Source organism: Oncorhynchus clarkii, chromosome 2 (assembly GCF_045791955.1).
Source record: "Oncorhynchus clarkii lewisi isolate Uvic-CL-2024 chromosome 2, UVic_Ocla_1.0, whole genome shotgun sequence".
NCBI classification, from domain to species: Eukaryota; Metazoa; Chordata; class Actinopteri; order Salmoniformes; family Salmonidae; genus Oncorhynchus; species Oncorhynchus clarkii.
In genome coordinates, this window is record NC_092148.1 from 71,406,870 (window position 1) to 71,424,419 (window position 17,550).

A 17,550-nucleotide genomic window follows, 5' to 3' on the forward strand; every position below is an offset into this window, starting at 1 on the left:
GTGTCACTCAACAAAAATTGTGGACTAAGCAGTTACTCCAAACATGTCATTCACAACCGTGTAGGGTAGGTGTAAACACCCTGGCTTTGCACGTTCGAAGTATACAATAACGTACGCCTGGATAATGATAACTTTTAAACTGACAACATATGAATGTCACATACACATAACGAGCGTGCAAGTGAAGTTATATTTAGACTCAAGCTAATGCTAGCAGTAGCAGGCTAGCATCTAGCAGACTATTATCCATAACATTGCAGGTACTGGTAGCTAGCTAAGAATATTCCATAACTTGCACGTTTTCTTTGCAATAAGGTAGGTAACGAAAGCTTATTTACAATGGTTTATTTAGCTAGCTCTTTTAGCGAGCATACATTTACAGTGCAACACCAAAGTCGCTCAATGTTTTTGTTGTTGAGGAAACAGAAGGCAGTGAAGCAGCAGCAGTTGTTAGCTACCTAGCTACTTAATTACTCGTTAAGCTTAACAGCTACCACTAGCTAGGTAGCTAACACATCTACGAAGAAGATAACTTGATATAAATGTCTTTCATTTGTCCGTCTGGATTGTACTTGTAATTTATGCCTGGGAAACTATGTAGTCATAGTTATCTACAGTAGGTAACGTTAGCTAACGGCAAATGTTCAAGTCTGCAAACGTTAACTAGCTAACGTAGCTAACTCACGTCTCACAATGGCTAACTAGCTGTCCACTTGTGACATGCTATAATTGACTTACAAAGCTCCCTCACATACCGCTATCTCATGCAGTAGCTAAATCCGTATTAACAGTGTGAAAATGCGTTCTTGTTGCATGTGTCAATACTGACTACACAGGAAATCGTTGTTGTGCATGGACCAGGTGAATAGTTGTGGCACTAATTTTAATTTCATGTGTTTTCCAGCTACTGAAAAGTCATATGTCTCATTTGAAGCATAGCCTTTGATATTTAGCTAGATATTGGTGCAGGAAGCTTTCTGATGTTCAGCCATGGATGAAGAAGACAACCAGGATGAGCTGATCAACCGGAATGCCTCACACAGAAAAGAAAAAAGGCCTACAGTATGGGCAATCTCAGGTATGGAATCATATTTCTACATTTTATGAATACCCTAAGGAGTGAATCTGGTTTGGAGTGTTTTTTTCACTCTTGTGCATTTACCCCCTTAGTTCTGTTTGTTTGGACTGGTGTGAACACTATTCGCACTCGGGAGCGCAGTAAACCACAAATAGTGGTTTGCTCAGAAAGGGTCTAATTCAATTCGTACTGTGGTGAGGTTTGCTGCAGGTGAGAACCCAGTCCGGACAAAACACAGGAAAATAACCAGAGTCGTGCATTATTATTGGTTATTTGACTGCGAGCATTTGATGAAATGCATGCTGCATCATAACTTAATATCTTTTAAACTTTCTGAGTAAAGCAGCACATTTCTGAGCGCATCGGATGCAGATTAGGGGAGACGGGGGCTATACCGGGAATACAGGCTACTGTATAGCCCTTTCACGTCACAGTTAGGGGCTATTGCGCTGTTTCCTCCTGCATGTTGTTGAAAGACCAAAGCTAAAGTCATATGAAGATTTGGACACAGTGACGCTTCATGATAATCATAGATTAATTTAACGTGAGAATTTTTGTCCAATAAACAAATTACTTGCATGGACACATAGTTTTGATTGTTTTTCATTTGACAATGTGGGACCAACAAAAAACTATGTAACAAATAATCAAATTCTGATTCGAACTACAGCTCAAAACTATATTTGAAAGCGCCCTTAGTGATTGGCTCTCATCACTACTGGTATTGGAAATAATTGGATTACTTACTCATCTACTTTTATTTGTCAACTTACAGATGAAGACAGCGATGAAGGTGGGGAGGAATCTGAGGGAGCTTCTGACAGTGGTGAGGAGGAGGAAGACCTCCTCGATGGAGAGGAGGAGGAGGAGGAAGAAGAGGAGGATGACAGTGATGGTGAGAGACTGTGGAAATGTAGGATTCTGTACTCATGGAAAAGAATCAGTAATGGTCCATGGTACGCTTTTAGTATCCAAGGTATAGATCTACCACTTGAGTTTCATAACTTCTGATCATACGACATACTTGTTCCCCAGATGGAGAAGAGGACGATGTGGTAGAGGGTGCGGTGGGGGGAGCGTCTACTGACTTGGCAGGTCTGAGCTCAGACGAGGACACTGAGAAATGCCCTATCTGCCTAAACTCCTTCCACAGCCAGCCCGTGGCCACGCCAGAGAGCTGCGAACACTACTTCTGCCTCGACTGCATCCTGGAGTGGTCCAAGGTGGGTGGGTGACATTAGAGGGTGCAAAATGAGAGGTCAAGTGGTTAAAGCTTTTTATTCACTTAAGTGTTAGTACAGACACAAAATTACAATATTGTCGGAAGAACTAGAAGACACTCACCCGTCAAATTCATGAGCGTCACTGGAACCTTGGCGCCACACCTCAGCTTTCACTTTCAGTCCTATAAACAAAGGTTTTGTTAAGACAGATAGTAATTATATGTTAAAGTGTGTCCAAATGTTGTGCCTCCAATCGTGGTTTGTTCTTCCCTCAGAATGCAAACTCCTGTCCTGTGGACAGAATAGTCTTCAATAACATCTACCTGAGAAAATGTTATGGTGGGAAAGTGCAGAAAATGGTGAGTTTTAAAAAACGGACTTTCTCTTGATGAATGTCTTTTAATTGCCTTCTTTGGTCTTGATTTAATGTTGTGCATGGTGTTTCTGAATGTATTGTTGGAGGGGGGGGGGGGTGTTCTGAGAGGTAGAGAAGTAGCTACTACACATGGCATGTGTATTCCTCATGAAGGGTGTTTGATTTATTTTGTGGCAAAGACCATTATGGTTGAAACATTGTATATACAAATATGGGTCATGCATGGGAGCTCCAGACAGTCATTGCCAGACAGCCATTACAGACAGTCATTCTTGTCATTGCTCTATGTGCATGATGATTGAGTGCAGATCACAGTGCAGAAACCAGTGAAGGAGGGCCAGGAGGAGGTGATCGACTTGGAGCTGGAACAGACCAGCTGCGAGGTGTGTGGAGGGAGTGACCGTGAAGACCGCCTGCTGCTCTGTGACGGCTGTGATGCTGGGTGAGACAATTAACACACGCCACCTAGCGTTCTGGGATTGTTCCTGATTAATCATACAATCAGGAATTAATGTATCTTTATCTAATCATTCCAATTAACCCTTTGAATATTTCTTGGTTTTTATTTTCTGATCATATCCATGTTATCTCATTCTTAACCTTATGAATGCGGGACTTGATCATATCCATGTTAATACCTACTTTCTACCACTCTGTGCTCCATGGAAGGTACCACATGGAGTGTCTGACCCCCCCGCTGGATGCTGTCCCTGTGGAGGAATGGTTCTGCCCAGAGTGTCAAGCCAACAACCGCCATTCAAGTAATCATACTCAGTACTGACTCATACGTCTTCCTCTGAGGAATACGTTGACAATACTCTTTGTATAAAGCAATATAAAAAAGTCATTTTACCAAGATCCCAGAGTTCATCAATGTTATTGCTCCTCAGGGGGTTCAGTGGAAGAGCAGAGCAACACGGAGAGTCTGAGCAGCGCCCGTCCCACAACCAGCCGCTCCCGCCTCCCTGCGGCAGGCCCCACCCGGGCCATTGCCCGCACCCAGCAGAGTGAGAGGGTCCGCGCCAGTGTCAACCACCACCGCATCACCCAGGCACGCATTGCACAGGTTTGGCATGAGGCGTGTTGCTTCCTATTGGCTTCTCTGTTCTGCCTCACTACACTCCGCTCCTCGCCACTAGTGTCAACAGCCCTTACTCTGTAGCATTGATATGAATTCTGTAATCAAAGATTTTGTGAGCAGCATGATAATGTACTTATGAAAAATGTTGTTACCCATGTTTTCGCTCCTGGGTTGAAACGTGTATGATGTTTTTTTTGTGTAGAATGGTATTACATAACACTTGATTAACACTGTTATTTTGTCATGTTTGAATGCGCTACTTGCACCAAGTAACATTTGACCTGCAGGTCTAGAATAGAGAGCCAGAGGGTGGTGGTGATGCTGCAGGCTGCCTCATTAGACGGCTGTGAAGGTCATGTCAAGTAAAGCATGTCCAAATAGACAGCAGAGAATAGTAGAGTGATGCAGTGTACCTCTGGTCTCAGATCTCCCCCAGCTTTCTGATGCCACAGACCACCTGGCTGGATGAGACTATCAATGCAGTGGTGGCTGGACTCAACACAGCTGTGTACATACGGAACCTCACACCCCGCGTTCCATCCAGTCGACGACGCAGGACAGGTGAAAAAAACGCACGCACGCAGGCACGCACGCACGCAAACCCTACCTGGGTTTTTAAAAGAGATGCATTTGCCCACAGTAAAGCGCAGGAAAGGCCAGAGTAAGAGGTCATCGTCTGCCACGGGTGGTAAGGGCAAAGCTGCAGGCACTGGGGTGAGGAGGAGGAAACGGCGAGTGAGGAGGACCAAGTCCAGAAGGAAACTGGTGAGACTTCAAATTTAACAATTATAACATGAAAAATATAGTGCCTATAACAAAATGACAGAATCAGTGCTCATGTTTAATCTGACTGTGTGTTCCTAGGTGGTGAAAAAGGAAGCTACGTCACGTGGTCGTATAGCCCGTAACCTAGGGATAGGGAAGCCCAAACGGGGCTCTTCCCTTCCCTCTGTGTACCAACCTTCAGAAACCACTCTGGGCAGTATGAGGGCTGACATAGGAGCTGCTTCGCTCTCTGTCTATGGAGACCCCTACGATCTGGACCCCTTTACTAGCAGGTAGGTCTGTCTCAGGCACAACTCACAACTATAAGATAACAGTACTTTATTAATCTAGAGAATAGAGATCTCCATCTAATGCTGACAACAATAATTTCAAACAAAACCATGAAGTGAAAAACTCATAGAAAATAACAGACAATTGTGGAATGGACCTCAACATGGTTCTGAATGTTGATTGGCTGTTGATCCCACCCCAGGGATGATGATGAGGAGGAGCAAGCCTCGGCCACGTCATCACTGCTGGAGGCCAAGAGGCGTGGCTTATCTCGCTCCGCACTCCTCTCACACCAGCCTGTGGCTCGACCAATCACTGCTGGCCTCTCTAGGTACCCATTCTCATCTCCCAAATGTTATTTTGTTTTGTAGCTCACATCCTTCAATATGATATATGTCTGACCTGTGGTTGCCATGGGGTTGTAGGTGGGGCTCGAGCCTTCCCCAGTTGGAGGAGGTCGCAGAGGTGGCCCCAGTGCCTGACCTGCTGGGCAGCATCCTATCAGGGCAGAGCATGCTTCTGATGGACAGCTCAGACGTAGTCATTAACAGAGATGGATCCCTCAAGGCTATCAAACCAGGTGAGCAGGCTGCTAGGGTTTCTTACTTTCTTTAGTTCAATCTCTTGTCCTTTTTTTTTTCATTCTTTCTCAGTATTTTGCTGGTTCTGAATCTATTACCTGACTATTTAAGAACTAGTCAATGTTTTATTGCTTGTTAACCATTGATTTTGAAGTCTGTTGGATTCTGTGTGTTACACAGCAACATCATGTTGAGTCAGTTATTGTGTTGTGTTTGTGTTGTAGTGGGTTTGTCGTCATCCATACCCAGCAGCAGTAGGAGCAGCAGCTCTGGTGAATCAGTAGCCCAGCTCCACTCAGAGATGTCCCCTACCACAGCAGCCAGCTCCCTTTGTCTCCCCATTAATGGAGACCTGGTAGCAGGACCCTGCCTGTCCCCTCTCACCCCTTCATCCCCCCACTCGGCCACTTATCCAAGTCCCATCCTGAGTCACCCACACGTCCCTGCCCCCTGTAGACCTAGTCCTGGACACAGCCACTGGGAGGACACCGGTGTACTACCCCCCCATGGGACCCAGAGGGCTGCCACCTCCACTCCTACCCCAGACTCTCACTCCAGAGGTAGGGAGACGGTGCCACCACAGCCCCAGGCTAAGAAGGCCGCTGCTAAACCAGTATGGGAAGCACCAGTATTGGTGCTTCCCAGGATACCAAGGATAAAACGGGAGAGCGGTGGCCTGACGAATGGCAATGCCAGCAGAGGGGGTAGTAGTGGTAGTAGTAGCAGTGCTAATGGTAGTGGTAGTAATAGCTTCCCTGATGCCTGTGTGAACAGCCTGGGTGGGAACAGGGGCAGGCAGCAAAGTGTGGACCAGCAGCAGGGCAGGACAGAGGGACAGAGACCAGACAGAGCAGGCCCTTCCTCAGCCTTCTCCAGCTCCTTCTCCTCTTCGTTCTCCTCTTCTGATTCTGCATCTAACCCTGCCCGCACCTCTTCATCAGCATCATCCACAGTGTGCTTCCGGATCAACGCCAGCTCTGTCTGGCACGCCAGAAAGCTTAGCAACGCTTCTGCAATTGTTGCAGCTGGAAACTGTCTAGAACCAGCGTCTCCAGAGGAAGAGAAGGCGAAGAGGAAAAGAGAGGAGCGCAAGAAGAAACAGAATCTACTGACGTCCTCACACACACCGGTCAAAGAGGAGAAGGAAGAGGGGGATATATACGATCCCTTCCATCCAACCGGCTCAGACAGCGAAGCAGAGAGCCATGCTGGGGGGAAACCAACCATGGTGCACAAGGAAGGTCCCAGCCAGCAGGTGAAGGAAGGTCCCAGCCAGCAGGTGAAGGAAGGTCCCAGCCAGCAGGTGAAGGAAGGTCCCAGCCAGCAGGTGAAGGAAGGTCCCAGCCAGCAGGTGAAGGAAGGTCCCAGCCAGCAGGTGAAGGAAGGTCCCAGCCAGCAGGTGAAGGAAGGTGCCAGCCAGCAGGTGAAGGAAGGTGCCAGCCAGCAGGTGAAGGAAGGTGCCAGCCAGCAGGTGAAGGAAGGTGCCAGCCAGCAGGTGAAGGAAGGTGCCAGCCAGCAGGTGAAGGAAGGTGCCAGCCAGCAGGTGAAAGCCCTGTCACTGGAGAAGGATGAGGGCTCAGCAGAAGGTCTGGAGGTGAAGAGGGAGCCAGAGAACTCTGACACTGCAAAGCCTGGTCACAGCCCTCACAATGCACCCAGGTCTGTGATGACTGGCACCAGCACACCTCTGTCCCAGAGCCAGGTCCATCTGAAGAGGGAGAGGAATGAGCCAGGGGGTGAGAAAGGGCAGCACAGCCAGACTGGCAACAGTAGAGAGCCCCAGAACCAGCAGACTACTCCTTCCTTATCCAGCTTAGCCTCCAGCCACCACAGAAACAGGATGGTGAAGACTGAGATAAAGTCAGAGCCCCAGGACAGCCCCCCCAGGTCCCCATCCAGGTCTAAATCACACTCCAGGCCCCCAGGCCAGGGGAGGAAAACATCCAAAGGCAGGGGGTCTTCCATGGAGCGGCGGTCTGCCTCAAACAGCCCAGAGGCAGGCAGGAGGAGGGGAGACAAGGCCCCGGACCAGGCAGGGAGGAAGAGACGTTATGAGGGGGGTAGGAGAGGAGACAAGGGGCGAGAGAGTTCTAGGCATTCGGGATCGAGGGAGAGGAGAAGGACTCGGTCCCCATCAGACAGCTCTATCTCTGATATCTCTGAGAGGTCTCGCAGGAAGAAGAGACGGTCACGTTCTCCCTCCAAAGACAGGAGGCGCTCCAGGTACTAATGTCATTGTTTGATCATGTTAATTCTGTACACAGTGATTTGGTTCTGTTTAATTATACATGTATTCTCGTAATATTTCCTATTATGACAACTATTTCTAATATTTTGATTAAGGTCATGGTCAGGCTCCAGCAGTAGAGAGCGGTCCAAGAGGAAAAAGCAGAGGAGAGGGAGCAGGGAGAGGAACGAGGGCAGAGGGAGTGAAAGAGAGAAGGGTCGCCCGTCAAAGGACAAGAAGCGTGATTGCTCGCAGTCTCGCTCGCGTTCCCGTTCCAGGTCCAGGGAAAGGAGGAAAGACCACTTACGATCACAACCATCATCCTCCAGATCAAAGGACAGGGTTGAGGTGCGGTCGAAAGATCGGAAGAGGCCGAAGTCCAGGTCGCGATCCAGAGAGAGGAGGAAAGAAGAGGGGTCACAGAGACCACTAGGGTCTTCCTCAACCACCACCTTCAATAAGCTAGAAGAACAGAAAGAGAATAAAAAGGTAAAAGTTCTCCCCCGCGTCCCTCTGAAAGAGGAGAGCGAGACTAAAGAAGAGAGGAAAGAGCGAGAGATCAAAAAGCAGATGCTTTCCTCAGGACTCAAATCTCTCTCTGTCCTCTCTGCCTCAGAGGTGAAAAAGGAGAGTGACAGCAATGACATTAGAACAGAGAGACTTGCCTCTCTCTCAACAAAACTACTCAATGAGTCTATGTTGCTAAAAGAGATTAAAAAAGAGAAACCTGCCTTTGATATGTTGGAAGAATCACTGGATAGTAAACCAATCAAGAAAGAAAAACCTCTGTCAACATTCAGCACAGTCAAGGACTTGCAACAGCACAAGGAGATCGAAAAAGAACACCCTTCCGCCCTCATAAAGGAGGCGTGCGCAGTCTCCACATCAGACATAGCAGATCAAAAAGATCAGGCGTTAAAGGAAACCATCAAGATTGAGCCCATCTGGCCTGAGCTGCCTCAACACCTAACCTCCAACATCCCTGTTCCCCCCACCCAAACTGGCCAATCCAGCCCAAGCTTCTCAACACTCAGCACACACCTTGTCCTTGCTCCTCCTCAGGCTGCTGAGAGTATAGCCAGCCAGCAGGGGACCCCATCCCTGATTCCTCCAGTACCAGAGGCCCTCACAGAGACTCCTCCACTAGTCCAATCCATCTCAGTGAACCCAGAGAAGCACGAGGTAGAGGAGCCTTCAGACGATGACATGGACGTGGACATGATGCTGGACAGCCTGGACTATGTGAAGACGGAGCCAGGAGGAGAGAGTGGGGAGGCTGGGGTCAAACAGGAGAAGGAAGGAGAGGGAGAGAAGGGGAAGACTGGGGGAGAACTGGTGCCAGTCACGGCAGGTGCCAAGGCCAAACCCTCGGTGAAGAGGGTCACCTGGAACCTGCAGGAGCCAGAGGGGCCACAGCCAGAGAAGACTGGCACTAGTGAGTTTTTTTTATTGTACCCTTTTAAAACATTTAAGCATACCATAACCTAGTTTGGCACAATTAGAGCCCTTACGTGTTAAATTACATCAATCAACAATTTGTAGTCAACTCTTTGACTCTGGTTCAGAAACAACCTCTAATTCACTTAACACAGAGAGGGTCATAGCTCTTCAATTAGGAACAGCTAGTTAAGATGTGTTGTTTTTGCCTTCGTCTCAGAGCTGTCCCTCTACAAACTGAAGCTAAAACAGGAGGGAGCTCGCAGACCTGCCTCTTCCACCCAGGCATCCAGTCAGGTACGGCTCATTACGTTGACCTTGCCTACTTACCTAGATAGCTGATTTGTTCTGTGTGGTGTGAGGTCAGTGCTTAGCTTCAGGCCTCTACCGCTGTATGCTGTCTTTCTTTCCTGCTAATGTGTAGTTATGATCAATCAGTAAACTGGCAGTTCATTAAGAAACGACACCTAGTCACGACATCATACTGGCGGCCGGTCATGTCAATATCAAGTAGATGTTCTGTTGATCTTTACAGATATCTGTGATTTAGTGCTCAAAACCTTCAGTACAAACTATTCCTGTAATAAACATGCACCTCTCCTAAAAGGCCACAAGGTAGCAGACTGTCCGTTTTGACTCGGAGTGCAGTTGTGGCGTGTCAGCGGATAGCCAGTGCAGATCAAATAGGGCCCAAGAGAGATCATGTGACTGAAACTTGAACTGATAGAGGGTTTTATGGTGAAATGAAAGTAGAAACCTTGCAAGGGAAATCAAAACTGGAGCAAAGTTACGTCACAAAGGCTATGTGCTGATAATACCTTAACACAATAACATATTTTCTGATAGGGCGTGTTGAGGCAAGAGATGGTTGAGATTTATGCCCTGGTTAGGTCACATTTCTGTTGTGAATATGAACATGACATTACATTTAAATTAAAATGTTATTGTGCTGTAATTTAGCAACACATCAACTTGTGTTGCTTAATTTATTTTTTATAATTCACCCTCAACATAAATACACAGTTTAAGTTGATGTTAAACTTGCCCACACATCTCAAATTGGGATTTGTCCAATAATCAAATGGCTTACATGTGAAGATTGCCTCATCTAAATATTCCCACCTATAGGAGGCTCCCTTGGGGGCTACGTCACTCACTGACCCCAAGGTCCAGAGCACCAAGAGGGGCAGTGTGTCCATAATGCTCCCTAGTGCCATTTCCAGCTCCAGCAGCCTAACCAACGTAGCGCTGTCTAAACCTGGGCAGGAGGAACCCAACGAAGACCTGGGAGAGGATGATGTTTCTAGGAACGATAAGGTGAGTCTGAGAGGAGGAAGGAAAATGATGGTCTTCAAAAGGATCAATGCACATTTGGGTGATATCAGTAGCAGCTGTCCTAGGTCCCTTACTTTTAAAAATCTTTACTAACAACATGCCACTGGCTTTGAGTAAAGCCAGTGTGTCTATGTATGCGGATGACTCAACACTATACACGTCAGCTTCTACAGCGACTGAAATGACTGCAACACTTAAGAGCTGCAGTTAATTTCAGAATGGGTGGCAAGGAAGAAGTTAAATATTTCAAAAAGGAAAAGCATTGTATTGGAACAAATCATTCACTAAACCCTAAACCTCAACTAAATTGTGTAATGAATAATGTGGAAATTGAGCAAGTTGAGGTGACTAAACTGCTGGAGTAACCTTCTATTGTAAACTGTCATGGCCCAAAAATATTGATACAACAGTAGCTAAGATGGGGAGAAGTCTGTCCAAAAGAAAACACTGTTCTGCCTTAACAGCACTATCAACAAGGCAGTTTCTACAGACTAGAGGTCGACCGATTAATCGGAATGGCTGATTAATTAGGGCCGATTTCAAGTTTTCATAACAATCGGTAATCTTCATTTTTGGACACCGATCATGGCCGATTACATTGCACTCCATCCACGGGTAGACTGCGTGGCAGGCTGACTACCTGTTATGTGAGTGCAGCAAGGAGCCAAGGTAAGGTGCTAGTTAGCATTAAACGTATCTTATAAAAAAACAATCAATCTTAACATAATCACTAGTTAACTACACATGGTTGATGATATTACTAGTTTATCTAACTTGCCCTGCAGGTTGCCTGTTAATTTATCATTGAATCACAGCCTACTTCGCCAAACGGGTGATTTAACAAGCGCATTCGCAAAAAAAGCACTGTCATTGCACCAATGTGTACCTAACCATAAACATTAACAACGTTCTTAAAATCAATACGCAAGTATATATGTTTAAACCTGCATATTTAGTTAATATTGCCTGCTAACATGAATTTCTTTTAACTAGGGAAATTGTGTCCCTTCTCTTGCGTTCTGTGCAAGCAGAGTCAGGGTATATGCAGCAGTTTGGGCCGCCTGGCTCGTTGCGAACTGTGTGAAGACCATTTCTTCCTAACAAAGACAGCCAACTTCACCAAACGGGATGATTTAACAAAAGCGCATTTGCGAAAAAAGCACAATCGTTGCACGAATGTACCTAACCATGAATATCAATGCCTTTCTTAAAATCAATACACAGAAGTATATATTTTTTAAACCTGCATATTTAGTTAAAAGAAATTCATGTTAGCAGGCAATATTAAACTAGGGAAATTGTGTCACTTCTCTTGCGTTCATTGCACGCAGAGTCAGGGTATATGCAACAGTTTGGGCTGCCTGGCTCGTTGCGAACTAATTTGCCAGAATTTGACGTAATTATGGCATAACATTGAAGGTTGTGCAATGTAACAGCAATATTTAGACTTATTGATGCCACCCGTTAGATATATCATTTTCGAAATGATAGTTTCCAGATTTGACCATATTAATGACCTAAGGCTCATATTTCTGTGTGTTATTATATTATAATTAAGTCTATGATTTGATAAAGCAGTCTAACTGAGCGGTGGTAGGCAGCAGCAGGCTCGTAAGCAATCATTCAAACAGCACTTTACTGCGTTTGCCAGCAGCATTGCGCTGTTTATGACTTCAAGCCTATCAACTCCCGAGATTAGGCTGGCAATACTAAAGTACCTATTAGAACATCCAATAGTCAAAGGTATATGAAATACAAATGGTATAGAGAGAAATAGTCCTTTTATAACTACAACCTAAAACTTCTTACCTGGGAATATTGAAGACTCATGTTAAAAGGAACCACCAGCTTTCATATGTTCTCATGTTCTGAGCAAGGAACATAAACATTAGCTTTTTTACATGGCACATATTGCATTTTTACTTTCTTCTCCAACACTACTGGCACACAGCTCAGGCACCCATGCATACCCCACAAGACATATGCCACCAGAGGTCTCGTCATAGTCCACAACAGCCTATGGCAGGCGCACATTACTACATACAGAGTCTTGCGAAAGTATTCACCCCTCTTTGCATTTTTCTTATTTTGTTGCCTTACAATCTGAAATTAAAATGGGTTTTTGGGGGGGTTTGTATAATTTGATTTACACAACACACATTGAAGATGTAAAATATTTTTTATTTTGAAACAAACTATTTACCCCCCCCCCCCCCCCCCCAAGTCAATACTTTATAGAGCCTCCTTTTGGGTGGGATCTGCTGGTGTACAGCAATCTTTAAGTTATACCATAGATTCTCAATTAGATTGAAGTCTGGGCTTTGACTATGCCATTCCAATATGTTTCCCCTTAAACCACTAAAGTGTTGCTTTAGCAGTATGCTTAGGGTCATTGTCCTGCTGGAAGGTGAACCTTTGTCCCAGTCTCAAATCTCTAGAAGACAGAAAAAGGTTTCCCTCAAGAATTACCCTGTATTTAGCACCATCCATCATTCCTTCAATTCTGACCAGTTTCCCAGTCCCTGCTGATGAAAACATCCCACAGCATGATGCTGCCACCACCATGCTTCACTGTGGGGATGATATTCTCTGGGTGATGAGAGGTGTTGGGTTTGCGCCAGACATATAATTTTCCTTGGTGGCCAAAAAGCTAAATTTTAGTCTAATTTGACCAGATTACCTTCTTCTATATGTTTGGGGTGTCTCCCACATGGCTTTTGGCGAACACCAAATGTGTTTGCTTATTTTTTCCCTGATCAATGGCTTTTTTCTGGCCACTCTTCCGTATAAAGCCCTGCTCTGTGAAGTGTGCGGCTTAAAGTGGTCCTATGGACAGATGCTCCACAGCGGAGATTGGAGTTTTGCAGCTCCTTAAGGGTTATCTTTGGTCTCTTTGTTGTCTCTGATTAATGCCCTCCTTGCCTGGTCTGAGATTTGGTGGGCTGCCCTCTTGTCAGGTTTGTTGTGGTGCCATAGTCTTTCCATTTTTTAATAATGGATTTAATGGTGCTCTGTAGGATGTTCAAAGGTTCAGATTTTAAAAAAAATAAAAAAATAAAACCTTGATCTGTACTTCTCCACAACTTTGTCCCTGACCTGTTTGGAGATCTCCTTGGTCTTCATTGCTTGGTGGTGCCCCTTGTGGTGTTGCAGACTCTGGGGCCTTTCAGAACAGGCGTGTATATATATATATACTGAGATCATGTGACACTTAGATTGCACGCAGGTGGACTTTATTTAATTAATTATGTGACTTCTGAAGTAAATTGGTTGCACCCAATCTTATTTCGGGGCTTCATAGCAAAGGGGGTGAATACATACTGTATGCACACACTACTTTTACTTGTACTTTTTTTTGTAATTTGGACTATTTTGTATATGTCCATTACATGAAATCCAAATAAAAATCCATTTAAATTACAGGTTGTAATGCAACAAAATAGGAACCACGCCAAGGGGGTGAATACTTTTGTAAAGCACTGTCGAGCCATGACTAAACTCTATTCCACATCAAGAATAGGGGCCTGAGGGACACACTTGATGTGTTGTGAATGTATTGTAAGAATATAAGTGCCTTAATTTTGCTGGACCCCGGGAGGAGTAGCTGCTGCATTGGCAATAGCCAATACTTGTTGCAAGTGAATTACCAATCCCCTGGTAATATGTAAATACATGGCTCTGGGCCCCTTTTATAGTTGTGTGTGTTGACCAATCCCTGGTTTCTGTCCACAGTACATAAAGAAGCTCCACATGCAGGAGAGAGCCATAGAGGAGGTGAAGCTGGCTATCAAGCCATTCTACCAGAAGAGAGACATCACTAAGGACGAGTACAAGGATATCGTACGCAAGGCTGTCCAGAAGGTACACCTGATCATTGGCTAACAATGTGTCATGTGGTTTGCAATGATAAATTAAAATGAGTTTTTATGGAAACTGGAGAACATGCACATAATAATGTACCAAAGATGTTAATCATGGGAGTGAATCTTTGGATCAAGTGTCTTTCATTGGTTGATGTAAGGCAGGGGTGGGCAACTGGCGGCCATTCAGCCCCCTTTTTGAAGGCCTCTTGGACCAATTGGTTGTGCATCAGCAGTTTTTCCTCTTATGTCAGTCACTGATGGTTAGTCAATTAGCTCATGTTAGCTAACATTTTTTAGATTACAAAGTTAGTTTACTGGCCAGCTATCTAAACTTGTTATCATGGTCAAATTACCAGCCTTGTGATTTTGTTAGTCACTCTCACTTAGATATCATATTCAAAACTGCAAACATTTCTCTCTACCCTATAGCAAAATGTGTAGAATTGCAGGAAATTAACTCTAAAATGTATAAAATGTGAAATGTTTCTCTGCTGTCAAGATGGGGGCCACTAAAATGTAAAATGTTTTGCTCGCAATGGGGGGGGGGGGGGGGGCTATGAATGTGGGTACTGATGTGGGTACTGATGTGGGTACTGATGTGGGTACTGATGTGGGTAAGCAGACACACGAGCAACTGCAGCCCTTCATGAGTTCAGATTGTGGCCCACACCCCCATAAAAGTTGCCCATCCCTGATATAAGGGCTTGCCCCGACATGTGCAATATGAGAGTTTAGATTTACAATAATCTACTGAGTCTTACTCTAATTCTTGCAGAAAGACAGCCATTGTGTTTCACTGTGGATTTAAATATAGTAATTTGACTGTGCTTGTACATTGCTTCACTAACATGCATGTGATTTTGTTTTCCATTGCATTTCCAGGTCTGTCATAGTAAGAGTGGGGCGATCAACCCAGTAAAAGTGGCCAACCTGGTCAAAGCCTACGTGGACAAATACAAACACTCCAGGAAACACAGGAAAGTAGAGGATGGAGGGAAGACACAGGAGGCAGAAACGGATAGAACAAATGACCCAGAGACCCCATGAGGACCCCACATTCATCCACACGCCCTGGAGACTCAGCTATTTTCACACTAATTTGATTATTTCTGTTATCAAATTGTCATAGGTTGTTAGGGGACTCAAGGACTTTGAGCAATACTGCCTCCAGATTGGCTATTTTATTCATTGTTTTTGGGGATTATAAAGTTGTTACATTATGTTCATAGTAATTCACCATCTCACAAAATAATGGAAGAGCCTTTTCGTTGAAAGATGTGGAAATAACTTAGTGGACCCAATGTGGTCTTCTTGCGCTTTGATTACCACCGACTGACAAGCATTTGTTTTTGAATTGGATTTGTTTCAACATTCACACAAGGCCAGACCATCTCCATGCACTTTGTTTTCATGGTCTAGCATGGTCTACTCTTGGAGAGGTTCCCACAGAGATTCTGTCTTAAACGGACAGCTCTGTCAAATAGCCTTTCCATCAAGAGAGGTTGAGGAATAATGTGAATGAGCTTTTTTACAGGCAAAATGTCTGACAAGAAGCAGTGCTGACTTTTTTTTTTAAATGGTGTCTTTTGTATGGGAGAGGGGTGTTTATCTGTGGCATGAGTCCTAATTCTGTGGTGTCAAAGTTTAATGCTGTCATTGACATATTAGAAGAAGAAAATAATGCCACAGTGCAGAAAAATACAGGTATGCAATTTTGTAGAGTAGGAAAGTTATTTCTGATTTTAGATTTGGTGTAAATCTAGATTTTGGATTCACTATGTACGCCCTTCCAGTTGAGTTAGCTTCCTACTGGGTATTCACAAATGTATACTGTGAATGGTTCTGGAGGAAGTTTGTTGTTTTTGTGAATGTCTCTGTGCTATGGGATGTGGGTCCGATGGAGTGCTGGTTGGCAAACGGTACAGTTAGGCTCTTAAGTTGACCAGTTTCTCACAGCAGGAAAATAGTCTTGTAGCAACAGGAAATTTGAATTATAACTAAATACCATTTTTGTAGGGGTTGATACGTTTTTAGTTGGGGCAAATCAAGCCTGAAATTTTAAAGTGGAAATATCAAACTTTAGAAGCCTTTATAAACCACGAATACTCTGCATGTTTGCATTTCCTGCTGTGCCTTGAAATGTCCTGCAACGACAGGGTGATCAAGTTAAGATCCTACATCTGTATGTGGCTACACATAGTGGCTGTCTTGAGTGGTGTTCAGATTGAGTCAACGCTCCTCTGGTGTCTCTTGGCAGAATACCCGAGATAACACAACTCAGACTTCCCATAAAACATGGTTGTTGATAAAGTTTCTGTTATGTGTGCATTTTCTCAAATTCAGACTAGGCCCAAAGTGTCTACTGGTTTTAATTCTAATTTTACTTCAGCTATTGACTAAGACATAGGTAACTAGGTGAGACTTTAATTAATCAATTGACAAGTAATTTGCCAAGGAGGAATGAAAACCTGCAGCCCTGGGGGACAGGAGTTTAATAAGTTTTGAAGCTGAGTGAATTCTGCACCTTCACCATTCTTTTCTGTTATTTTACAGTTATTTCAGAGTCAAGTGGCTAGTCCTGTTGTGTATTGGTATGATAAGCTATAGCATAAGACAAAGCAGACAATGTCCGTCTTGCAGCTTAATGTTTGCAGTTATTCACACTTGATTATGAACTCAACTAGTTGCTCACATTTCCTTTGAAAGATTGTCTGATTCAAAAAGAAAATGTTCCAATTTGAATAACATTTGCAAAAACAAACTGATTTTGTTTCGTTACTTACAAATATCACTATACTAGTCGTGGGGAGTGTGTGCATGGTTAAATAGCTAACAGTCCGTAGTCAGGGCCAGGATGTTATTGATGACTACATGACCTGATTATAAAAAAAAAAAAACAAAGGCCCAACGTTTTTCCTAGTCAGGTGGCGTGGGTGGGAGAAACTGGCCCTAGTCATACTGTATGCAATTCATGTCATCCTTAACACTGTTTCTCATTGGAGGAGGTGTTTGGCTTCCTTCCTGCTAATGAATACTGCTGTCCACTGTGCCTCAAAACAGTTGGCCTTCTCAATTTATTTTCAGATTCCTCTTAATCTCTTCTAAAATGTTCTATGTAGAAAAATGCTTGACACTGTCACCCTATCTTTTCCTTTTTTGTAATTGACGTGTCCATACTGTGTGTGTTCAGTAGACCGGGTGTGTGTGGACCTGCCTTTGGCTAAGCTTGTCTTGTCCTGCACTTTGGACTTTACGATAAAAATGTCAAATCAATCCTGGAATATTATCCTCTT

The 17,550-nt window shown here is 44.5% G+C and overlaps 1 protein-coding gene across 4 annotated transcripts; it reads left to right on the top strand.

The window, feature by feature from the left end:
- LOC139373234 (PHD and RING finger domain-containing protein 1-like) lies at positions 1 to 17,158 on the top strand. 4 transcript variants are annotated; one of them, XM_071113514.1, is made up of 19 exons: positions 1 to 65; positions 905 to 1,078; positions 1,854 to 1,973; positions 2,114 to 2,301; positions 2,577 to 2,660; positions 2,986 to 3,119; positions 3,347 to 3,438; positions 3,568 to 3,743; positions 4,184 to 4,319; positions 4,399 to 4,523; positions 4,623 to 4,816; positions 5,017 to 5,145; positions 5,240 to 5,394; positions 5,620 to 7,618; positions 7,739 to 9,057; positions 9,280 to 9,356; positions 10,188 to 10,376; positions 14,127 to 14,255; positions 15,140 to 17,158. In XM_071113514.1, exons 2-19 carry the CDS (start codon positions 991 to 993, stop codon positions 15,302 to 15,304), a joined length of 5,499 nt encoding a protein of 1,832 aa, XP_070969615.1. In that variant the 5' UTR covers positions 1 to 65; positions 905 to 990; the 3' UTR covers positions 15,305 to 17,158. The 4 variants fall into 4 exon arrangements, with proteins under 4 accessions (XP_070969615.1, XP_070969626.1, XP_070969633.1 ...); XM_071113525.1 differs by having other exon boundaries at positions 3 to 315; XM_071113532.1 differs by having other exon boundaries at positions 6 to 65; positions 3,568 to 3,728.
- The last annotated feature ends 392 nt before the right edge of the window (positions 17,159 to 17,550 follow it).

Coding starts and splice junctions, on each gene's coding strand:
- LOC139373234 (XM_071113514.1), top strand. CDS start 991: ATGGATGAAGAAGACAACCAGGATGAGCTGATCAACCGGAATGCCTCA. Junction 2,661..2,985: donor GTGGGAAAGTGCAGAAAATG/GTGAGTTTTAAA, acceptor GATTGAGTGCAG/ATCACAGTGCAGAAACCAGT. Junction 3,744..4,183: donor CCCAGGCACGCATTGCACAG/GTTTGGCATGAG, acceptor CTCTGGTCTCAG/ATCTCCCCCAGCTTTCTGAT.